The sequence below is a fragment of the Symphalangus syndactylus genome, chromosome 12 (genome assembly GCF_028878055.3).
Source record: "Symphalangus syndactylus isolate Jambi chromosome 12, NHGRI_mSymSyn1-v2.1_pri, whole genome shotgun sequence".
NCBI classification, from domain to species: Eukaryota; Metazoa; Chordata; class Mammalia; order Primates; family Hylobatidae; genus Symphalangus; species Symphalangus syndactylus.
In genome coordinates, this window is record NC_072441.2 from 134,430,855 (window position 1) to 134,456,355 (window position 25,501).

At 43.0% G+C, this 25,501-nt stretch overlaps 1 protein-coding gene across 4 annotated transcripts in view; it reads right to left on the minus strand.

The window, feature by feature from the left end:
* The window catches only part of CFAP57 (cilia and flagella associated protein 57), an 89,173-nt gene that overhangs the window by 30,739 nt on the left and 32,933 nt on the right, over nt 1-25,501 (minus strand). For all 4 annotated transcript variants that reach the window (XM_055255405.2, XM_063627599.1, XM_055255407.2 and 1 more), the window contains exons 10-16: nt 19,325-19,537; nt 16,343-16,516; nt 8,485-8,646; nt 4,351-4,506; nt 2,428-2,521; nt 1,593-1,783; nt 893-1,066 (exon numbers count right to left, since the gene is read on the minus strand). In XM_055255405.2, the coding sequence (XP_055111380.1) occupies nt 893-1,066; nt 1,593-1,783; nt 2,428-2,521; nt 4,351-4,506; nt 8,485-8,646; nt 16,343-16,516; nt 19,325-19,537 (1,164 nt within the window). The remainder of the gene's footprint in view (nt 1-892; nt 1,067-1,592; nt 1,784-2,427; nt 2,522-4,350; nt 4,507-8,484; nt 8,647-16,342; nt 16,517-19,324; nt 19,538-25,501) is intronic.

Consider the following 25,501-nt stretch of genomic DNA (forward strand, 5'->3'; position numbering starts at 1 on the left):
AGCATTTGGGACAGTTCGGGAATTTCCCAGGCCAAATGGATGATGCAGTATTCTGTCCCATAACATCCAGGCCCATTCCCCGTATGAGAGGACTGACTGTCTTCACTAGAGGTTCCGGAGACCGGTACGCCAAGTGGACCAGAGACTTCTATGACCACACTGATCTTGAAAGGCTGGGATCCACACTGCATCAAGGTCACAGAAAGTGGGCCCTAACTGATGAGCCATCTTAGCCATGACCAAGAAGGGAAGACTGATGGTCCTCTGGATTTACTAGTGTGCTTTCTAATAGGAAGAAACTTCAGCTTGCTTTGAACTTAGCTTTTCCAGGGCTAAATGTTTTGGGGAAACTAAGTTGAATCCTCCCTCACCCCTGATAGTGAGTGAACTTAAAAACATCTTCCCCACTTTGTAAACTAAGCATCCTACACCCCCATTCCCTCTCCCACCCGTGGTGCTGAACAGGAGCCGCCCACAACTCCCTGGACCAAGAGCCTGAGGATGCCTCCAGGCCAAGACTTCACCTGTCTCATCCCCAGAAGACCTTATTTCCATTTCCATTTCCATCGGAGGGTTATCTCAGAAAACACTGACTGAATCCTACTTGCCAGTAAGTGAAAACTAGAAAGCCTCTATCTGCGCATGGGGAACTCCAATACCCTGTGAAAACGAGAGCAGGGAAGCCCGTGCCGCTGCCTGTCCGAGGACGTGGTGGGGAGGGTCCGTCTGCGTGAGGGTGCACTGGCTGGTGCTCTTCTCCCAGCCTGCTCGCTGAAGATGGGGACAGGCAGGACCCTGGCCAGCACCCCCAGACTGGTCAGTGCACCACCCCCACCAGCTTTCTCGGCAACACCCTCGCCCCCACCACGTCCCTCGGAGAACAGCCTGCTACCTTCTTCCTCATGATGCCTGTTTCTCCCTTGAGCCGCAGGTTTGATTCCTTTTCATCCCGAAGCTTTTTCTCATACTTGGTTTTGATATCTTGGATTTCTCGGTCTTCATCTTCCTCAATCTGCTTCTTGGTCTCTTCAAACTCCCGCAGCTGCTGCCTGACGTCTTCCTGTGCCTGGCTCAGAGAGAGTGGGCATGTGGTTAGGGGAGAAGGGACTCACGCACCTTTGTGCCAATAGGGCTTGAGGTGAGATGAGCATGGGGACCTGTCCCAGGGAGTCGGAGGCGAGTGTCATTCCAGAAACAGAGACCATGGCCACAGGGCCCTTGACCCATCCACCTTCTTCCCGTCTGTCCTGTCTTCCTGCCTCCCCTCTTTTCCTACCAAATCAGGCCTCACGCTCCACCACTTCAACCCCAATCTCACCAACACCCCATCCCTGTTCTCCTTTGGTCTTGTTCACCGGACACCCAGCCTTCCTATATTTTTCTCTCACGGAACTTGTGACAGTCATAATGTTATATTTATTTGAGATGTTATTTGACTGTCTCTCATTAGATATAAGTTCCTTGGGGGTAGAAACCATGTCTGTCCCAGTGTACAACACATCCTGGCATACAGTGGCTATGCCATGGAGATCTGAGTGATTGGGTGGCTTTTCTCTGCGAAAGGGAGGCACAGCATGGCTTCCTGTGAGTACCTCTTCCAGAAGGGTGGTTTTCTCCTGCAGTTTTGCCTCATAAAACTCAGTCAGCTCCTCCAGGGCCTGGCTCTTGGTCTCATCGTTATCCCGGAGCTGTTTTTCATACTCTTCCTGCATCCTCTGGGACTTGAGCTGCAGCTCCTGGTACTTCTCATATTCTAGAAGCAACTTTTGGTTGTTGCAACATTCTGGAGAGAAGCAAGAATGGCATTTAAGGTGGGAGAGCAGCACTTGCTTCAGGGACACCCAGGAGCCCTGGGCGCTCTCCCATCCCTTCCAGCACCAGCTGGAGCAGCTGCCTCCAGAGCCAAGATTCAAATGCCTGCCTGGCTTCCTTGCCACCAACCCCTCATCCCATCATCTCATCAGGTAGCCAAACTCCCTGCCTGCCTGCTCTGGGAAGAACAGTTTCCAGGAAAGCACAGAGTGGTATTTGGGGACTCAGGGCCTAGAAGAATATCCTGAGTGTGAAAAATAAGTATTAGGACTCCCGCTTTATAGCAGAGTAAAGTGAGGCTCGGTAAGGTCAGGTGACTCCCCAGAGCACCTGGCAAGTACGTGGTAAGCCTGGGACCCAAGGCAAGACTATCAGGTTCCAAACTTGACCTTTTCCATGCCTTCTACTTTCATGCAACAGGTGTTTAATGTGCTTAGTGAATGGGTAAAAACACAGAAGTGAAAACCACGGTGAGTTCCAGGGGACACATGTAGCCTGTTTTTAGACAAAGCCATATTCCCTGAGACTTCTACTGTGTCTGGGGGACTCTTGAGTGTTTCCCCATAACCTAGCTCTTCCAACCCTAACCAACGAGGCCTCTGCTTGTGGGCTCACCCAGGTCTTGCAGTTCCCGGCTTTGCTTGTCTAGGAGGTCTTCTATGTGCTCACGGTGATAAACATCCTGCTTCTCTTTTTCGGTTCTTAAGACCTAAAACGAGTCACATTTCCTCATTTACACACATCTGCTGAAAGCACTACTAGGGCAAGAACTGATTTTACAAGTAACAGCCTCCTTCACTCACAGACATTTCTCCAGCCCTTATTTGGCACCAAGCACTGTTCTATGAAGCAACAACCACATCGTCACTTTTTATTTATGTTATATTCTGCTCTAAAAGCTCTACACTGTTCCTATTTCTATTCTTGCTACTAAATGGGTTTGTCAATGATGAGTTCAGTTTTGGACACGTATCAGAAGGACTTCTGGGTGAAAAAGTAGGGATTCATTTGAATCCTCTGTTGCCAGCACATTGCTGTCAACAAAATCCTTGGGTGTGCTCATGGGTAAGCTTCTGAGGAAGTGTTTTTTTTAACTGAGCAGGAAAGATTTCAGGCTTGGGGGGCGAGTTGGAGGTGGTGTGCCATCTTCAGGACCTAACTTTGCACCTGGCTTATATAGAGCACCAAACACATGTTTGTTGGCTAAATGAATAAAATTATAAAGTGAATTAATTAATACAATTAATAGCCAAGGTTTTTCTTTCTTTCGTTTTTTTAGCCAAACTTTATGACCCATAGACATTAAAGAAACAAATATCCCTTAAGCACATAATTGGGAATTTTTTTAGGGGGTGAGGGACAGGGCCTCGCTCTGTCATCCAGGCTGGAGTGCAGTGCTGAGATCATGACTCACTACAGCCCCCACCTCCCAGGCTCAAGCAATCCTCCCATCCCAGCCTCCCAAGTAGCTAGAACTACAGGCACATGCCACCATGGCAGACTCATTTTTTATTTTACGTAGAGACCGGGTCTCACTATGTTGCCCATGCTGGTCTCAAGCTCCCGGACACAAGCGATCCTCCTGCCTAGGCCTTCCAAAGTGTTAGGATTATAGGGGTGAGCCACCTTGCCCAGCGGGGATTTTAGATAGGAGTCCAGATTTGTGTAGAACAAAGCAAAGAATCTGGGAGAGTCCCAGACCAAATCTAACTGTGTAAAGGCCATGTAGACTAATTTTATTTAACTTTCTGACAATCCAGGAATCAGTATTCTGCTAGTTATTCTCCATCTATGCTTTGATTTTCTTATCTTTTTGCTTTGTTTTTCTTATCTTTTCATTTTGTTTTTAAATAAGTTTCTCCTAATCATAATTCTCATTGTAGAGATTTAGAAATTACAAAAAGTATGAAAAACAAAATTTAAGTTATCTGTAATCTCAACTTTCAGAGATAATTATACTGTTATCTATTTTCTATATGTATTTTACTGCTATAGATTAGATTAATCTGTTAATACCACTAATACCGATTAATACCATTCACCATAAAGTGGTTTATATTCTGCTTTTTTTTCACTTAGCAATTAATTGTAAGCATTTATTTTTATTTATTTATTTATTTTTAGACAGAGTCTCTGTTGCCCAGGCTGGAGTGCTGTGGAGCGATCTCAGCTCACTGCAACCTCCACCTCCCAGGTTCAACTGATTCTCATGCCTCAACCTCCCGAGTAGCTGGGACTATGGGTACGCGCCACCATGCCTGGCTAGAGATGGGGTTTCACCACATTGGCCAGGCTGGTCTTGAACTCCTGACCTCAAGGGATCCGCCCGCCTTGGCCTCCCAAAGTGCTGGGATTACAGGCGTGAGCCCCTGTGCCTGGCCAGTTGTAAGCATTTCTGATATCAACAACTATGCTTTAAAATTGGACATTTTCACATATCTTACTGTTTGAGCATAGCTTGGGCAGTATATGCCAGTCCTGTCTTGAAAGTGGAAATTTCTTGTTATTCGTGCTTGTTGGTGAGTCGCTTAAACAGACCTGGTTTTTTGTTTTCAAGGACTCCATTTCCTGGATGAACTTGTCTGTTAGCTCCTTAATCTTCTCAGAATAGTTTATGTCCTTTAGTCGGAGTTGATACTCATTCTCCATTTTTAATTCCTCCACACGAGTCTTTAGCTCCAACATAACCTGAGCCTTTGGGAGAAGGACAGAGAATCAAGAACACTGACAGTGAGGGTGACTCAGAATATTTAAACCTGCGGCCTTGACCTGAGACCTGCAGCTCTGCCTAGCTTCAAACTCAGTGTGTCTCAACTAGAACTTGTCATCTTTTCCCCAGAAGGCACACCGGCTAAAAACGAGGAGACATACGAGCTTCCTCCTCTATCCTCAAAAAATCCTTACTACATTGTGCTAGTAATGCTCTCACCTCATTCAAGTCGGCTTAACCGTCTCCTGCTTGACGAGGCTGACTTGGACCACACTGTTTAATTCTGCAACCCCTTCCCATTCCCAGGACCCATCACCTCTCTTACTCTGCTCTACTTCTTATTTCCTTAGATCTTGCACTTTCTATAATTGACTTATTATTTTGTTTATTGTTTTTATTCTTCTTTCCCCATCAGAACTTGAGCTCCACATAGACCAGAATCTTTGTAGGGTTTGTTTGCTGATATATTAATATATCCCAAGTACTGGAACAATATCTAACACAGAGTAAGATCTCAGAAGATATTTACCGAAGCATTATGGCTGTCCCCATGGAACTTAGAGTCTACTGAGGCAGCCAGATAAACACATTATTACAAATCGTGGTAACTGTCCAAAGCTGGGTAGTTCTCAGTACTGCCAATCTGTCCCTCTTGATGTCTTCTTAGACTCACTTTTATTACTTTAATATAGATCCTAACTCTTCTGTCTTGCTGGTTTTTATGCCTAGTATCTTCTTCTTCTTCCTTTTTTCCTTTTTTTTTTTTTTTTGAGACACGGTTTCACTCTGTCACACAGGCTGGAGTGCGGTGGTGTGATCACGGCTCACTGTAGCCTCGACCTCCTGGGCTCAAGTGATCCTCCCACCTCAGCCTGCCAAGTAGCTGGGACTACAGGCATGCCCCACCACACCTGGCTAATTTTTATATTTTATATTTTTTGTAGAGATGGGGGTCTCACTATGTTGCCCAGGCTGGTCTTGAACTCTTGGGCTCAAGCGGTCCTCCTGCCTCAGCCTCCCAAAGTACTGGGATTACAGGCTGAGCCACTGCACCCGGCCTCGTGTCTTCTCCCATCGTACTCACTGATGACAAAGTTTTCTAAAAATACTATAATACACACACCCTTCATTTCCTTAAAAAGTTAATGTTGATGACAGAGTGGGTCAGAATGCAGTGTTTTCTTCTTGCTTACCTATGGGGACACCCCGTGCATCCCTATCTCATCATTTCTGGTCTGTCTCCTCTACTACCTGTGAACGACTTGACATCAAGGAACGGATTATGCACATTTCTGCATTCCTGGCCAGCAGACTAGTGAGGATCTGGTGCACAGGAAGTACTGAGATGAAGGATAAGCACAAATCGCACGTGCAAAGTCAGAGAGGATGTGGCAGGAATGCCTGGCCAGGGCACTCACTGCACGTGATATGGCACAGGTTGGATGCATAGGAAGGGGCAGCCGAGACTGCGTTAGACCATCAGGCACCCGGTAGGCCATGCTAGGAAGTTTGGATTTTATCCTAGAGGGCTTCCAAAGGTCCTCATCGAACCTGATCAGGCTGACTTTGGTGTTATAAAGATCTCTCCAATGGCAGTAGGCAGCATGGACTAGATTAAGGAAGGACCAAAGGCAGGATGATGAGTTGCTGGGGTGGGTGGGGGGCAACTGCATAGACCAGGTGAGAGACGGCCAGGGTTTGGACTGAGGTAGGGGAGGGGACCGGAGAGGAATGGAGAGGTTGGAGAGAGTGAGTTTAGAGAGGGTAGTGCCTGACTGGGTGTGGGGTGGAGAGGTAAGGATCATGGATGAAGGCTGTCTCCTAGGTAGAAGGACCGGTACCTGAGGGTGGAGCTTGTCCTGTCGTGCTTCACTGCTTTATCTCCAGAACCTAGCATCAAACTAGCAACATGGTCAGCACTGAATGAATACTTATCAATGACCCCAGGGGTCTGCCCTGGCTAGTGGGATATATTTATCCATGGGAACGACCCGGCCTTTGACATGCTGTGTTTGAGGTCCTTGTTCAGTGTCCTTCCTCCATCTATTCTTCACATTGCTGCAGATTAATCTCTCTGAGATGCGAATCATATTAAGTCATTCCCTAGCTTAAATTTATGAGCGGTCCTTATGAACAATGTCCAGCCTAATGCATGGTGTAAACGGCCCCCCGACCTGTTTCTCTCCAGCTTCATCTTCAGCCCTCCTCTCTGGCACACCCTAACTAGGAGCAGCTTTGCAGACCACCACTCCCTCATCCCTCTGCACACACTCACTGCTCATTGCTCACTGGCCCTTGTCCATTTGTTCTGGAAGGCTCTGAGCAAGGCTCATGTCCTCTGGCACCACCTGGCCCGAGCCAAGTTCCTTCCCCTGTCCTCCCACAGCATCGCCCTTTCATGACACTTCATTCCACTGCACGTTTAATTCCCTTCTTTATGATACTCTGCCCTCTTCCCGGGCTATCAGCTAAAGGATGCTTTATGTCTTTTATCTCTGTAATCCCAGACCTTAGTATAGTGTCAGGTACACAGCAGACCCCTCTGTAAATCCTAGGCAGAGAAGGTAAATCATGGCCTGAGAGTTACATAGACTATAACAGAATATAAAGAGAGTTGGGAATTCTGGGAACATGCTTTTTAAGGGACAGGCAGAGGAAGAGCCAGGACAGAAGCGGGGAGGAGGAGTCAGAAAGGTTTACAGGGAACAGAGTGTGGTCACAAGGATGGTAAGACAGAAGGGAGTTTCAAGAAGGAGCAGTATATGCATGAGCCATTTCCAGCCTGGCAGAAGTACTGTCAGGCCCATCTGGGGCATGTGGTCAGAAGACAGCTTGGGCACCTTCAGGCCTTTGGTTCAGCCTGCTGTCTCCTATTTGGCCTCCTCCCCTACCCTCTGGGAAGAACAGAAAAGATAACGGAGAAAAGGAAAGCTTCCTTCTGCAGCAAGTCAGGCCCCCACTCTCACGGGGCCCTCCCTCATCCTCTTCTCCCTCTTTGCTTTTCCTGCAGAAAATTCTAGGGAGCTCTAGAAGGGATCACCAGCAAATGCCAGGGGCTTGTCACCTTGATTTATGGCAGTGTTGTATTGCTGCTCTGATGGCTTTACTTGTTTCTATCCCTCACTTGACTGTAAGCTTCCTGGTCATGTCACAGGGCCCACACCTGTCTTTTCACACGTGCATCCCCAGTGCCTGGCAAATGGTAGGTGTTCAATAAACACACTTAAGATTCCAGAGAAACAGCAATGACTGTGTAGCTTTGCGATCCTCCATGAGCCTTGTGTGTTTATCATCCATTCAGCTTCTCCCTTAGGGAGCGTAGCACAGAGCTATGCACTCATATCTCTGCAAAACACACCTTTATGGAATGTTTACTGCATCAACAGGAAGGAAGGGATGTCCCTTTGGTACAGTGATTAAGGGAGAGGGGCTCTGGATTAAATCTGGATTAGAACTCTAGTCCTATTAATTATTAGCACACTGACTTTGGACACGTCCCTCAAGCTCTCTTGACTTGTTTTTTGAAACATGGGGAGAATGACAGTATCTTCTTCATAGACATGTTGTGAGATTTAAATGAGAACATACTTTACTTTTGTAAATATTTATTGATTGTCTTCCATGTGCCCAGCATGTGCTAGAAACTGTTGGTCATAAGAGAATTGTATGTTTCATTATTCTTGGTTTCAAAGAGTAGAAAGAGGAAAACCAGATCACAGAATAAAAGCAAAGCACAGTGTAAGTCAAGATGATCACATGGCAGAAAGACAGGCAGAGTAGGGTGGACAGTGGCAGTGAGGAGGAGAGCTTGGTTGTGTGGACAGTGGATGTGCAGGGAGCCGTGGAGGTCTGCACTGGGCATAGGGTGTAGCCAGGCTGTAGAGGGCCCCGGTGCTGGACCCGCATCTGAATGCAGTCTGGTAAGGAATTCCACATCCCTCTTCATTACATCCAGTTCTTACCTTTTCTTCCATGTCTGTTTTAATCACAAGCACCTCTTCGGCAAAGCCCACCTCCCTCTCTCGCTTGATTCCCCGGCCATCCTTATCAAAGACCTTCCAGGTGAACAGGCAGCCATCCTCAGCAGCAGTCAGCAGGAACTGATCATCAAAGGTAAGCAACATCTGAAGAGAAAAAGGTCATGGCCAGGAAGCTTTCAAGGCCACAGATGACCAGGGCTGAGCCAGCTGTTGTGCAAGGCTTCCCCCCCATGCAATCCTGGGCACAGCCTCATAGGGAGGTAAACTTGATCCCAGGTAAGAATGAGACAGGAGCCCTCACAGGCATCTGTTAATGAATAGAAGAAGTAAGGTTATGTCTACGTTCCCTGTGGATTTGGAATCTGAAGAGTCAGCTATTATCTAGAATGTACAAGAAACTCTCAAAACTCAACAGTAAAAAAGCCAATCAATCCAATCAGAAAGTAGACAAAAGGTACGGAGACATTTCACCAGGGAAAATACACAGGTAGCAAGTAAGCACATGAAGAGATGCTCCACATTATTAGCCATTTAGGAAAATGCAAAATTAGGATCATGATGAGATATCACTACACACCCATTAGAACAGCTAAAATAAAAAAACAGTGACAACACCAAGTGCTGGCAATGATGCAGAGAAACTGGGTCTCATACATTCTTGGTAGGAATGTAAAATGGTACAGCCACTCTGGAAAATAGCTTGGCAGTTAAAAAAAAAAACCTGAATATACACTTGCCATATGATTCAGCAGTTATACTCCTGGGCATTTATCCCAGAGAAATGAAAACTTATTTCCACACAAAAGCCTGTATATGATTGGTCACAGCAGCTTTATTTATAATAGCTGAAAACTGGAAAAAATTAAAAATATCCTATAATAGGTGAATGGCTACACAAACTGTGATTTGTTTTTCATGGAATACTACTCAGCAATAAAATGGAATAAACTATGATTGATACACAACACAACTTGGATGGATTTGAAGGAGATTAAGCTGAGTAGAAAAAGCCACAATCAGGACATTACGCTAAAAAGCTTCTGCACAGCAAAGGAAACAATCAACAGAGTGAAGAGACAACCTGTCAAATGGGAGAAAATATTTGCAAACTTTACTCTGACAAAAGACCAATATCCAGAATACACAAAGAACTCAAACAACTCAACATTAAACAAACAAAAAAATCTAAAAATCTCATTAAAAAGTGGGCTACTCATGATTTGGCTCTCTGTTTGTCTGTTATTGGTGTACAAGAATGCTTGTGATTTTTGTACATTAATTTTGTATCCTGAGACTTTGCTGAAGTTGCTAATCAGCTTAAGGAGATTTTGGGCTGAGACAATGGGGTTTTCTAGATATACAATCATGTCATCTGCAAACAGGGACAATTTGACTTCCTCTTTTCCTAATTGAATACCCTTTATTTCCTTCTCCTGCCTGATTGCTCTGGCCAGAACTTCCAGCACTATGTTGAATAGTAGCGGTGAGAGAGGGCATCCCTGTCTTGTGCCAGTTTTCAGAGGGAATGCTTCCAGTTTTTGCCCATTCAGTATGATATTGGCTGTGGGTTTGTTGTAGATAGCTCTTATTATTTTGAGATACGTCCCATCAATACCTAATTTATTGAGAGTTTTTAGCATGAAGGGTTGTTGAATTTTGTCAAAGGCCTTTTCTGCATCTATTGAGATAATCATGTGGTTTTTGTCTTTGGTTCTGTTTATATGCTGGATTACATTTATTGATTTGCGTATGTTGAACCAGCCTTGCATCCCAGGGATGAAGCCCACTTGATCATGGTGGATAAGCTTTTTGATGTGCTACTGGATTCGGTTTGCCAGTATTTTATTGAGGATTTTTGCATCAATGTTCATCAAGGATATTGGTCTGAAATTCTCTTTTTTGGTTATGTCTCTGCCAGGTTTTGGTATCAGGACGATGCTGGCTTCGTAAAATGTGTTAGGGAGGATTCCCTCTTTTTCTATCGATTGGAATAGTTTCAGAAGGAATGGTACCAGTTCCTCCTTGTACCTCTGGTAGAATTCAGCTGTGAATCCATCAGGTCCTGGACTCTTTTTGGTTGGTAAGCTATTGATTATTGCCACAATTTCAGAACCTGTTATTGGTCTATTCAGAGATTCAACTTCTTCCTGGTTTAGTCTTGGGAGGGTGTATTTGTCGAGGAATTTATCCATTTCTTCCAGATTTTCTAGTTTATTTGCATAGAGGTGTTTGTAGTATTCTCTGATGGTAGATTGTATTTCTGTGGGATCGGTGGTGATATCCCCTTTTTCGTTTTTTATTGCATCTATTTGATTCTTCTCTCTTTTCTTCTTTATTAGTCTTGCTAGCGGTCCATCAATTTTGTTGATCTTTTCAAAAAACCAGCTCCTAGATTCATTAATTTTTTGAAGGGTTTTTTGTGTCTCTATTTCCTTCAGTTCTGCTCTGATTTTAGTTATTTCTAGCCTTCTGCTAGCTTTTGAATGTGTTTGCTCTTGCTTTTCTAGTTCTTTTAATTGTGATGTTAGGGTGTCAATTTTGGATCTTTCCTGCTTTCTCTTGTGGGCATTTAGTGCTATAAATTTCCCTCTACACACTGCTTTGAACGTGTCCCAGAGATTCTGGTATGTTGTGTCTTTGTTCTCGTTGGTTTCAAAGAACATCTTTATTTCTGCCTTCATTTCATTATGTACCCAATAGTCATTCAGGAGCAGGTTGTTCAGTTTCCATGTAGTTGAGCGGTTTTGACTGAGTTTCTTAATCCTGAGTTCTAGTTTGATTGCACTGTGGTCTGAGAGACAGTTTGTTATAATCTCTGTTCTTTTACATTTGCTGAGAAGAGCTTTACTTCCAACTATGTGGTCAATTTTGGAATAGGTGTGGTGTGGTGCTGAAAAAAATGTATATTCTGTTGATTTGGGGTGGAGAGTTCTGTAGATGTCTATTAGGTCCACTTTATGTAGAGCTGAGTTCAATTCGGACATGGATGAAACTGGAAAACATCATTCTCAGTAAACTATCGCAAGGACAAAAAACCAAACACCGCATGTTCTCACTCATAGGTGGGAATTGAACAATGAGAACTCATGGACACAGGAAGGGGAACATCACGCTCCGGGGACTGTTGTGGGGTGGGGGGAGGGGGGAGGGACAGCATTAGGAGATACACCTAATGCTAAATGACGAATTAATGGGTGCAGGAAATCAACATGGCACATGGATACATATGTAACAAACCTGCACATTGTGCACATGTACCCTAAAACCCTAAAGTATAATTAAAAAAAAAAAAAAAAGTGGGCTAAGGGGCGGGTGTGGTGGCTTACACCTGTAATCCCAGCACGTTGGGAGGCTAAGGAGGGTGGATCACCTGAGGTCAGGAGTTTGAGACCAGCCTGGACAACATAGTGAAACCTCATTCCTACTAAAAATACAAAAATTAGGTGGGCGTGGTGGCAGGCACTGTAACCCCAGCTACTCGGGAGGCTGAGGCAGGAGAATCTCTTGAACCCAGGAGGGGGAGGTTGCAGTGAGCTGAGATTGAGCCATTGCACTCCAGCCTGGGTGACGAGAGCAAAACTCTATCTCAAAAAAAAAAAAAAAGTGGGCTAAGGACATGAATAGACATTTCTCAAAAGAAGACATACAAATGGCCAACAGGTATATGAAAAAATGCTCAGCATCACTAATCATCAGGGAAATGCAAATCAAAACCACCATGAGATACCATCTTACCCCAGTTAGAGTAGGTATTATTAAAAAGACAACAAATAACAGATTCTGGCAAGAATGTGGAAAAGAGAGAACTCTCATACACTGTTGGTGGGAAGGTAAATTAGTACAACCACTATGGAAAACAGTATGTAGACTTCTCAGAAAAACTAAAAATAGAACTACCATACAATCCTGCAATCTCATTACTGGGTATTTTTCTAAAGGAAAGGAAATCAGCATATTGAAAGGATACCTGCACCCCACCCCCCCATATTTATCGTACCACCAATAGTAAAGATATGGAATCAGCCTAAGTGTCCATCGGTGGATGAATGAATAAAGAAAATGTGGTATATATACCCACTGAAATACTATTTGACCATAATAATGAATGAAATCACGTTTTTGCAGCAACATGGATGGAACTGGAGGTCGTGAAGTTAACTGAAATATGTCAGGTACAGAAAAACAAATATTGTATGTTCTCATTCATATGTGAGAGCTAAAAAATGTTGACCCTAGTTGGGCATGATGGCATGTGCCTGTAATCCCAGCTACTTAGGAGGCTGAGGTGGAAGAATCGCTTGAACCCAGGAGGTGGTGGTTGCAGTGAGCCGAGATCATGTCATTGCACTCAAGCCTGGGCGACAGAGTGAGACTCTGTCTCAAAAAAAAACCCAAAAATGTTGACCTCATAGAGGTACAGAGTGGCATGATAGATACTAGGGAAGAGTGTATGGGTGGGTGGGGTGCTAAAGAGAGATTGGTTAACAGATACAAACACTAGATAGAAGAAATCAGTTTTCTTTTCTTTTTTTTTTTTTTTTTTTGAGATAGAGTCTGCTGTGTTGCCCAGGCTAAGGGTGCAGTGGCACGATCTCCCGGCTCACTGCAATCTCGGCTTCTCAGGTTCAAGCAATTCTCCTGCCTGAGCCTCTCGAGTAGCTGGGATTACAGGCATGTACCACCATGCCTGGCTAATTTTTTGTAGTTTTAGTAGAAACGGGGGTTTCACCATGTTTGCCAGGCTGGTCTCAAACTCCTGACCTCAAGTGATCTGGCTGCCTCGGCCTCCCAAAGTGTTGGGATTACAGGCATGACCCACGTGCTGAGTCAAAGAAGAAATAAGTTCTAACGTTTGATAGCAGAGTAAGGTGACTATAGTTAACAACAATGTATTGTAAATTTTTAAATTGCTAGAAGAGAGGACTTCAAATGCTTCCAACACGCGGAAATATAAATACGCGAGATGGATGGAAACCCTAAATATCCTGACCTGATCATTACACGCTCTATGACTATAACAAATATCACAGGTACATCATAATATGTACAAATACTATGTATCAATAAAAAAGCCATTTTCAGAAGGCCACATACAGTATAATTCCATATACAGTTCGCAAAATGACAAAAGTTATGGAAATAAGAACAAATTAGTGGTTGCCAGGGATTAGGGATGAGAGTCAGGAGTATGACTCTAAGGGGCAGATGGAGATCTTCGTGGGGATGGAACGGTTCTATATTGTGATTGTAGTAGTGGTTACACAAACAGTGCATGTGAGAAATAACTCAGAACTACATATACACTGTGGACCAGTGTCAATTTTCTGGTTTGATATTTTGCTACAGTTCTAGAAGATGTAATTACTGGGGGAAACTGAGGGGTACATGGGAACTCTGTGCCATCTTTAAAATTTCCTCTAAACCTGTAAGTATTTCAAGATAAAAAGTTAAAACAAAAGGATTAACTGTGAAAAATGTCTTCTCACAATCAGCAGTATGTGTCAAGAATCTTGAGAATGGCAATACTCTTTAATTCAGGAATTCTCTCTCTAGGAATTTAGTCTTAGGAGAGAATCAGAGATGTGCATATAAAATTGTAAACTAGGCTGTTCACTACAGATCATAAGATAATTTAAATGCCTAATTGCAAGAGAAGAGTTAGTAAGTTACAGTCCATCATAGGATAGGATATTTGTGTAGCTACTAAAGTCATGCTTCTGAGGAATATTTAATTGTATGGACAAACGCTTACAGTAGTGTGAAGTTAAAAACAAGCAGGCCACGAGACTGGCCTCACAGTATGATCTTAATTTTATTTAAAACACACACACATGGAAATGTAGAAGGATATGCATCAAAGAAATGATGATACTATTATGAGGATTTTTTTTTTTTTGAGACAGAATCTCGCTCTGTTGCCCAGGCTGGAGTGTAGTGGCGCGATCTCGGCTCACTGCAACCTCTGCCTCCCAGGTTCAAGCGATTCTCCTGCCTCAGTCTCCCGAGTAGCTGGGACTACAGGTGTGTGCCACCACGCCCAGCTAATTTTTTGTATTTTTAGTAGAGATAGGGTTTCACCGTGTTAGCCAGGATGGTCTCTATCTCCTGACCTCATGATCTGCCCGCCTTGGGCTTCCAAAGTGCTAGGATTACAGGCATGAGCCACTGCGCCTGGCAAGGATTTTTATTTTTAAAATAAACATGCATTGCTTCTATAATCAGAAAATAAATACCTTATCCACAAAACTTAGCAGATCTGAAGGGAAGAGGGGGAATATGTTGTAGTAATTTACTTTGGACCCAAGGCCCAGGCTTGGTACAGAAATGTTCTGTTTTATAATGAGAAAACTTTTCTTAATACAGCTAGTGTTGCAGGTAAGCCCCTACGGAGTTTGGGACATAATTCAAAACCTCAGGTGCTGTGTCATTCAATATGCAGCAAGAGAGAGTAAGGAAGAGGAGACACATCCCTTCCCAGTGCCTGTTTTTCAGGGGGTCAGTGTAGGTATAGACATTACTTTTTTTTTTGCACAATGAATAACCTTTAATTTACTATTGGCTATGATTTCTTGGCAACCATTTCGCATGCAAGATAATTCTTTTTTATTTCATTTTTAAAATTGTGGTAAAATACATATTCTGTAAAATTTGCTATCTTAGGCCAGGCGCGGTGGCTCACGCTTGTAATCCCAGCACTTTGGGAGGCCGAGGCTGGCGGATCATGAGGTCAGCAGATCGAGACCACGCTGAAACCCCGTCTCTACTAAAAATACAAAAAAATTAGCCGGGCGTGGTGGCGGGCGCCTGTAGTCCCAGCTACTCGAAGAGGCTGAGGCAGGAGAATGGCGTGAACCCGGGAGGCGGAGCTTGCAGTGAGCCGAGATTGCGCCACTGCACTCCAGCCTGGGCGACAGAGCAAGACTCCGTCTCAAAAAAAAAAAAAAAAAAAATTGCTATCTTAACCATTTTCAAGTGTACAGTTCGTGTTATTAAATACATTTGTAATGTTGTGCAACCATCACCACCAACCACCCCCATAACCCTTTTGTCTGGTAAAACCAAAACTCTATACCTATGACATGATCATTCCCCATTCCCCTCCCCGCAACCCCTGCCAGCCACCACTCTGTCTTTGTGATTCTGACTGCTCTAAGTATCTCCTGAAAGTGGAATCACACTGTCTTTATCTTTTTGTGGTTGGCCTTATTTAATTTAGCAGAACATCCTCAAGGTTCATCCATGTGGTAGCACACTGCAGAATTCCCTTCCTTTTTAGGCAGGATACTGTTCCATTGTATAGATACACCATCTTTTGCTTATGCATTCGTCTGTTGATGGACACTTGGTTGCTTCCACATTTTGACTGTTGAACATAGATACTACTTTATGAGAAGGGTGAATGGAAGGACAATTTACAAATGTGTACTCATGGTATTGCCCTTGCCCCTGGGGTGGCCTTTTGTACCCTCAGGGAGAGGTAGGGGCTGATCTTCAGGGCTATGGCTCCTTTCAGTCCGGGGCATTCTCTGGAGAAGGAGGCAGCTGTGGTCAAGTGCAGCCCACACTCACGGCAGCTACGGCATCCACCAAACGGCCCCTTATTATGCATAACATTATGGTGAAAACGTCGTACATACATTTTTAGGCATATCTCTGATGATTTCCTAGGCTAAATTCCTGGAAGTAGTTTAAACAAAGAGTATATTCATAGTCAATAGATGGTGATTCAATGGATGGATGAATAAATAAGAGAGAAAAGACATTGGGAGGTTGAAGGGATGAACAAGGCATGCGGCAGGCAGGTGTGGGACTGGGTTCCTGGGGAGAGGGGCCTGCTCACCTTGGTGATAGGACCGGCATGGGCCTGGTACTCATTGAATTCCTTCTGCAGAGGCAGAGGGTACTTCATGGCACGAATGGTTCCCACCGAGGTGCCCACAAACATCATGCGTCCGGAATGCGAGATGACAATGGCGGTGTAGGTGACGTCAAACGCTGATATCTCTCGAAGGATCTGGGACACAGGCAGCTCTGCTCAGTGTGAGGGGTCGAGCTGTGGCCCCCATGTCCCAGTGCCATTCTCTCTCGCCCTCTCCTCTAACAGATCCCTAGGGGCTTGTCTTTAAAAAATGCTTTTTCTATCCCTTTTGGCATCCAGAATAGTACCTAGCACAAAAAAGGCGCAAACTAGATATTCCTCATTGTGTTGCTGGTAAATAACCAGTTTCATGAGTTAGGAATAATACTAATAGAGAGAGATATTCATATAGCACTTACTATGTGCCAAGCACTGTTCTGTGCCTTCTCCATGTTGCAACTCATTCAATCCTCACGAAACCCTCTGAGGCAGTTACTGTTATCCCTGGGCTACAGATGACGGACCATCTGTGTGAAAGACACTTGCTTCAACTCATGTACCTGGGCAGGCTCCAGTCTCTGCTTTGACTGCTATGCATGGGTGCATTTCAAAATGAGAATGGGCTATTGCTCATAAATGCATTCAGCAAGCATTCATTAATGCTCATTACATAAGCAAAACTATACATTAGTCTCCCCTTATCCTCGAGGGATATGTTCCAAGATCCCCAGTGGTGCCTGAAACCAGATAGTACTGAACCCTATATATACTATGTTTCTCTCCTATACATACATAACTACGATATGGTTTAATTTATAAATTAGGCCCAGTAAGAGATAAATAATACCTAATAATAAAATAGAACAGTTGTAAGAATACTGTATAAAAGCTGTGTGAATGTGGTTTCTCTCTCTCAAAATATCTTACTCACAGTATGGTACTCACCTATTTTTGGACCTTGGTTGACCACAGGTAACTGAAACTGTGGATAAGGTGGGACAACTGTACTATCAGAGCGCCCCTTCATTCCCTCACTCATTCATGCACTCATCCACCCACCCACCTACACACACATTTTTTTTCTTTTGTTATTATTATTATACTTTAAGTTCTAGGGTACATGTGCACAATGTGCAGGTTTGTTACATAAGTATACATGCGCCATGTTGGTGTGCTGCACCCATCAACTCATCATTTACATTGGGTATATCTCCTAATGCTATCCCTCCCCGCTCCCCGCACCCCATGACAGGCCCCGTTGTGTGGTGTTCCCCACCCTGTGTCCAAGTGCTCTCATTGTTCAATTCCCACCTATAAGTGAGAACATGCAGTGTTTGGTTTTCTGCCCTTGAGATAGTTTGCTCAGAATGATGATTTCCAGCTTCATCCATGTCCCTACAAAGGGCATGAACTCATCCTTTTTTATGGCTGCATAGTATTCCATGGTGTATATGTGCCACATTTTCTTAATCCAGTCTATCATTGATGGATATTTGGGTTGGTTCCAAGTCTTTGCTATTGTGAATAGTGCCACAACAAACATATGTGTGCATGTGTCTTTATAGCAGCATGATTTATAGTCCTTTGGGTATATACCCAGTAATGGGACGGCTGGGTCAAATGGTATTTCTAGTTCTAGATCCTTGAGGAATCGCCACACTGTCTTCCATAGTGGTTGAACTAGTTTACAGTTCTACCAACAGTGTAAAAGTGTTCCTATTTCTCCACATCCTCTTCAGCACCTGTTGTTTCCTGACTTTTTAACGATCGCCATTCTAACTGGTGTGAGATGGTACCTCATTGTGGTTTTGATTTGCATTTCTCTGATGGCCAGTGATGATGAGCATTTTTTCATGCCTACACACACATTTATTCAACGCTGTGCACCACACAATGTGCCAGCTAGTAGGACTGCCAAGAGGAGCAAAACATGGCCCTGCCCTAAAGGGGCTTTAGTCTGGCACAGCACTGATAGCTGCCATTGAATTAGGACCAGGCTGCTCGGGGGTACACAGGAGAGTCACCATACTGTCAGCTGTGTTCCAGCCACGGGGAGACCTGCCTTGGGCTAGCTTGCTGCCATGGTATCTACGCACTTTCCCAGGCACCAGTCACAGGAAAAGTGGGAGGAGCCAGCTGGAGGACAGCACAGGCCATGTTTGTATGATGCATCCTTGCTGAGCTCCTCTCTTTTCCCTTCACTATTTGGAGCCCAATGTAACTGTACAGTTTCAGAGTTTGGGGATTTCAAAAGAATACAGTGGCAAGCCTAGGTGAGAGCAGCTAACTGCACAGTCATGCATCGCTTAATATGGGATACGTGGTTAGGCTACTTTGTCACACAAACATCACGGAGTGTATTTACACAAACCTAGCTGCGACAGCCTACTATACACCTAGGCTATGTGGTAGAGCCTACTGCTCCGAGGCTAGAAACCTGAACAGCATGTGACTATGCTGAATACTGTAGGCAACTGTGACACAATGGAAAATATCTGTGTATCTAAACAGAATAGGTACAGTGAACATTTGGCATTATAATCTTATGGCATTACAATCTTACAGTCTACGTGGTCCATCATTGGTGTTACTCAGTGCATACTGTCGTTAGGTTTTTACCCCAGGAATGTAAGTGCAGACCAAGGGTAAGAGTACAGTTTAGAGATGACATGACCTCCATGCCTGGAAGGTGGGAGAGAAGTTACAGACAGCAAGTAAAACGGAAATGAAAAAGAGCCCCACAATTTACAATTTCACTCAGTCAGGAAGGAAACTGGGCAGGAAATTCAGGAAGTGACGATAACTGAGCTAATCCAAGAGGAATGAGGAGCCTGATGTTATCTTGGGAAGAAGGGGCCCTGTATGCAGAGGCCCTCATTCCGTGCATACTTTGTGCTGTAAGCACGGGAGGCTGTCCCTGCAGATCCGTGCACCAGCCCAGAGGCGGGGCAGGGGCAGACTCACCGAGGAATCCGCAATCTCCTTGAGGGTGTGGTCTGATCCAACAGCAAAGATAATTTTGGCATCGGGGGAGACAGTAACACAGTTGTAGCTGCAAGACTTGAGCACGCATTCTGTCTCTCTCTTTCCTGTGGACAGATTCCATTCATACACAGCACCATCTGTGCCACCAGAAATCAGTTTGCTATCATCTGCATTCCACACAATTGAGCGAATCTGCAGGAGAGGAAGACATATCCAGTGAAGAGTGTACACACACTTACACCCTAACACGGAAAAGGGCGCAAACTCCTCAGGTGCTCCACTAGACTGAGCAGAATGTCCTTTCCTGCCGTGGGCCCTTCTGTTAGCACAAAACATAGCTTCTTGTGAACGTTCACATTCTGTTTTCTATGACGCTTGCAAATTACTGAAGATGAAACACTCCCATTTCTCTTTCACTTTATGAACGCGAAGACTGAATCGTACAGGTTTCTTAAGGCTAGAACCAACCAATTATCGCTGTTTTTTCAAAACATTTTTGACATAATTATATATTCACAGAAACTTGCAAAAATAGCAGAGAGAGAGTGGACTTCTGGGATAGCACGGTAAGGACCTCAACTTGACCTTCTCTCTGACAACGTAGGTTAACTGGTAAATATGATAAAAATAATCATTTAAAGTCTTTAGAAGGCTGGGTGCAGTGGATCCCATCTGTAGTCCCAACACTTTGGGAGGCTGAGGTGGGAGGATCACTTGAGCCCAGCAGTTTGAGAATAGCCTGGATAACATAGTGAAACCCTGTCTTTATAAAAATAATAATAAGCTGGGCGTGGTGGCATGTGCCTGAGGCAGGAAGATGGTTTGAACTGAGGAGGCTGAGGCTGCAGTGAGCTATGAGTGTACCACTGCACTCCGGCCTCAGTGACAGAGTGAGACCCTGTCTAAAATAAAACAGATAAAATGTCTCTGGAAATTATCCTCAGGGAATACAGCAAATGGAAAAACATTTATTCAAGAAAATCTACTCAATTCCAGTAAGAACAGAGTCTGCTGCATTTAAGCCATGGCTCGCTTTGTTACGGCCTCAGCTCCAGAAACTTCACTGCTGTGCACTCTGGGCAGGTGTGGCCAAGATAAGCGACTCCCTCTCCCCATAGCTCCCAGTCTTGGGCTATGGTTTCAGTCTGGAAAGGAAAACTGCTGGGATTTCTTATTCTTAGCCCAGCCCCATGTTGCAGAAGCTCTATTCCAAGCAGGTGTGGCCAAGAGGTCTCAGACTGTCTTCCCCTCGGCCCATTGTCACTTGTTGGAAGAAACTCCACTCTAAGCTCAGAATACTGAGAATAACTGTGCCCTAATGATTCCTGCCCCAGTTTGCTTATAGAGTGAAAGTTCTAAGCCGTGAAGGGCAAGCCAAAAAGACCACGGGCTTACACACGTGCACACACACATACACACGCGTGTGCACACACATGCACACATCTCAAGTGTCACTCACAGAAGTGAGGATGTTACTCCTGGAAAAACAGGTCCCTGCCCCAGCTCTGGTGCAGCGGAGCAAAGGTTCTGTCTATGGGAAAGTCAGGTGCTAAGACAGGGAGCTCTACAGCTCTGCTCGAGGGGGCTGACTTTATTTGGAATAGAACATGGAAAAGTCCATGCCTATGGGCATTGTCTAAAACAGTGGAGATCTTGGTGGAAAGTGATTAAGAGGAGGCTGATAACTCCAGGATGCAAGCAAAATGATATAGAGGAGTGGAATTTTGATAGAACAAGGGAAAGGGATAGTGAAGAAGAGTCCTTCAGGGATAACAGACAACTCTAGGGGCTGGAAGGTCTTGTGTATGTGCTAGGCTGTACTGATTCAGGTGCAGTCAGAGTGGGATATGGGGAGAACTTGAAAGCATCTCCTAAGCTACACAAAGACCCGTTAACATAGGGCAGAGTCTCACTGGCACAATGGGCCTACCAAACACAACAGTCTACCAAACACTGAACATTAAGCTCTCCCAACCCAGGGGCATCTCCTAGGAAGCCAGGCTTAAAAATGAAATCATATTTATCCCTTGCAGGCTGGAAGACTCTGTGCATGCCCAAGGCTGTACCCTCTTATGTACAATCAGAGAGGGGACATCCAAACTACCAGTCTCTGGCTGAACATGATGCAAAAGCCATCACTCTCTGAAATGTGATAGCATTTTCCAAGCCACATATAAATCTGGTAGTAAAAGGTAAAAACCTAATTGTCTGAGGGGGTTTATGCACAATCTATAACTAATGAGCAGCTTAGGCAACTCATGGGCAACCCTAGGTAGCCAGGCTAAAAGAAAAGATGAAAAATCTCTGAGTAGTGATATAAGACACTGCACACTACAGGGGAAACAGACTTTACAGAATTAGCTCAGCCAAGTCACGAAACAGATAATCAGCCAACCAACCAACAACACCACCCTGGGGGGACACATATCCAGAACTGCTACAATATATTGTCTAAAATATTCAGCCAACAAAAAATTGAAACATAAACAAACAAACAAACAAAAAGAGTGTAACCAACAAGAAAAAGAAAGAAAGAAAGCATTCAGGCAATAGAAATTGCCTTTCAAGGGGCCCAGATGGTAGATTTTGCAGACAAAGACTTCAAAGTAGCTAATACAAATAAGTTCAATTAACTAAAGGAAACTATGCTTAAACAGTTAAAGGAAGGTAGGATGACAAGCCTCATCAAATAGAGAATATAATGAGAAGACAGAAATTATTTTAAAAATCAAATGGAAATTCTGGAGTTGAAAAGTACAATAACCAAAATGAAAAATTCACTAGAAGGTCTCAACAGTAGATTTGAGCTGGCAAACTTGAAATAGCTCAATAGAGATTGTGCAATTGGAAGAACAGAGAAATACTAATTAAGAAAGATTAACATTAATAGAGTTTCAGAGAAATGTGGGCAGCCATTAAATGCACCCACATATGTGTACTGTAATGAGAGCACTAGGAGAAGAGAGAAAAACAACAAACATTCAAATAAATAATGCTGAAAAATCTCAAATTTGTTGAAAAACATTAACCTACACATCCAAGAAGTACAATAAACTCCAAGTAGGATAAATGCAAAGAAATCTAGATCCAGACACATCAAAAACAAAATGTTGAAAGCCAAAGATAAGAAAATCTTGAAAGCTGGCCGGGCACGGTGGCTCACACCTGTAATCCCAGCACTTTGGGAGGCCAAGGCAGGTGGATCATGAGGTCAAGAGATCGAGACCATCCTGGCCAAAATGGTGAAACCCCGTCTCTACTAAAAATACAAAAATTAGCTGGGCATGGTGGTGCACACCTGTAGTCTCAGCTACTCAGGAGGCTGAGGCAGGAGAATCATCTGAACCCAGGAGGCAGAGGTTGCAGTGAGCCGAGATGGTGCCACTGCACTCCAGCCTGGTGACAGAGCAAGACTCCATCTAATATATATATATATAAAGCCATAAGAGAAAAATGATTAATCACATAATATCTAACTTCTCTCAGAAACAAAGGAGGCCAGAAGCAGTAGGAGACACATGCAAAGTACTGAAAGTAAGAAAAAAAACCTTACATCCAGCAAGACTGTATTTTTATATTTTAAACATGAAGATAAACATGAACATAAAGATATTCTCAGATAAATAAAAACTTATAAATTTTTTTTTACTAGAAGATCTGCCTTCCAGGAAATAGTAAAGAAAGTCCTTCATGCTGAAAGCAGATAACCACAAACAGTAATGTGAATTCATACGAAAAAGGAAAATCAAACAAACAAAAGCACTGGTGGAGGTAATTATGTAGGTAATTAAGAGATAGTATAACTGCATATTATACCTTCTTTATTCTCTAAGCTGATTTAAAAAGCAACTGCATATATATGCAAAAGTACTATATATATTTAGAGAGAGACTATTGTTTGGCTTATAACATGTAGCAATGTAATAAATAATATATTTGACAATAACAGTACAAAGGTGATGAGTAGGAATAAAGCTTTATTGGGTTAAGAAAATGACACCAGATGGTAACTCAAATCCACAAGAAGAAATGAAAATAACCAAAAGGGTAAATAAGAAGGTTTAGAAATTTAAGCTTGCTCTCAGTCTTTTCTCTCAGCTTCTTTAAAAGACATAATAAGATTATATAAAGTAATAATTACAAACAATGTGTTGTTGGGCTTGTAACATATAAAGATGTAATGTGGATAACAACAGTACAACAAAGGGTAGGACTGAATGGAGCTATGTAAGAGTAAAGTTTCTATATTTCACTGGAACTAAGTCAGTAAATATTTGAAAGCCATTTTCTTTCTTTCTTTCTTTCTTTTTTTTTTTTTTTTTGAGATGTAGTCTCACTCTGTTGCCCAGGCTGGAGTGCAGTGGCGCGATCTCAGCTCACTGCAACCTCTACCTCCCAGGTTCAGGCAATTCTCCTGCCTCAGCCTCCTGAGTAGCTGGGATTACAGGCTAGTGCCACCACACCTGGCTAATTTTTGTATTTTTAGTAGAGACGGGGTTTTACCATGTTGGCCAGGCTGGTCTTGAATGCCTGACCTCGTGATCTGCCTGCCTCAGCCTCAGCCTCCCAAAGTGCTGGGATTACAGGCTTTTCAAGTCAATTTTTTTGAAGTTGGTTTTTCTTCTTTAACCTGTTAATATAGTGGATTATAATAATTTTCAAATGACAAACCAGCCTTGGATTACTAGAATAAGCCCCATTTCGCAGTGATGTGTATTTATTTTCATATATTGCTGGATTCAATATGTTAATATTTTGTTGAGGATTTCAAGTCTATGTTTGTGAGGAATATTGATCTGTAGTTTTATTTTTTTGTACTGGTTTTGGTATCAGAGTCATACTGGCCACATAAAATGAGTTGGGATGTTTCCTCTTCCATTTTCTGGAAGAGTTTGTATAGCATTGGTTTTGATTCCTTTCTAAATATATGTGTATACACTACACCTATACCTATTGCTATATCTATCTCTATGTATCAAAAACCATAAATTCACACTGATACCTCCAATTTCAATTCAACCACAAGGTTCACTGTTGCCTCTGCCCCTTTCCATATTTGTAACTCCCTTCTCCAATTGTGAAAGACCTACCTCCCATTATCTTTGATATATTTGCTTATTTTTTCACTCTCCCTATAAATAACCAATCTCCCAACCCACTGGACACCTCTTTGTATATCTCCATGACTCCTACCCTGTCAGCCATATCTTTAGCTCCTTTGTCAGCCCCATCCCCACCTCTTAAATGGCATTTTCTAATTGTTTGTTACTATTCCATAAAAATGCACTTTAAAAAATATAGTGAACTTGTTTCCAACAATATTCCTAGATTCCTAATTTTATTAGTTTATCTGAACATTCTTTGAATTTTCTGCATACCCAATCATGTTGTCTGTAACAGTTTTATTTCTTCATTTCTAAACTTTATACCTTTTATTTCCTTTTCTTGCTTTATTGCACTGGTTAGGACTCAGTAAAAGGCTCACGGAAGGCTTCATGCTTGTTCTCAGCTCAGAGGGATCCTTTCATAATTTCATGACTAAGTATACTATTTGTGGTAGGTTTTCTGTAAATATCTCATATAAGATTTAGGAGGTTCCCCATTATCTCTAGTTTGTTAAATGCTTTTTAAAAACATCATGTATATGACTAGACTTTGTTCTTAAAAATTAAAAAAATCATCAATAAATGTTAAATTTTTGTCAATTTTTATTGTATCTGCATTTATAGAGGTAAGCGTATGATTATTCTTCATTATTATGTTAATGTGGTACAGCACATTAACTGATTTCAAAATCAAAAACAACTTTGCATTCCTGGAATAAGCCAAACTTGGTCATGTTGTATTATCTTTTTAATATGTTGCTGGATTGGTCTGATAATATTTTGTTTAGGACTTTTCTATCTGTGTTCATGAAAAAGACTAGCTTATTTTTTTTTTCTTGTGGTGTCTTTGACAGATTTTGGTATCACAATTATTTTGGCCTCATAGAACATAACTGGAAAGTATTCCTTCTTTTTCCAATTCTCTAGAAGAGTTTTATTCAAGATTAGTGGTAGTGTTATTTTTTTTTTCCTTAAATGTTGATAAAATTCCCCAGTGATAAGATCTGGGTCTAGAGTTTTCTTTGTAGAAAGGTTTTAAGTTACAGATTAT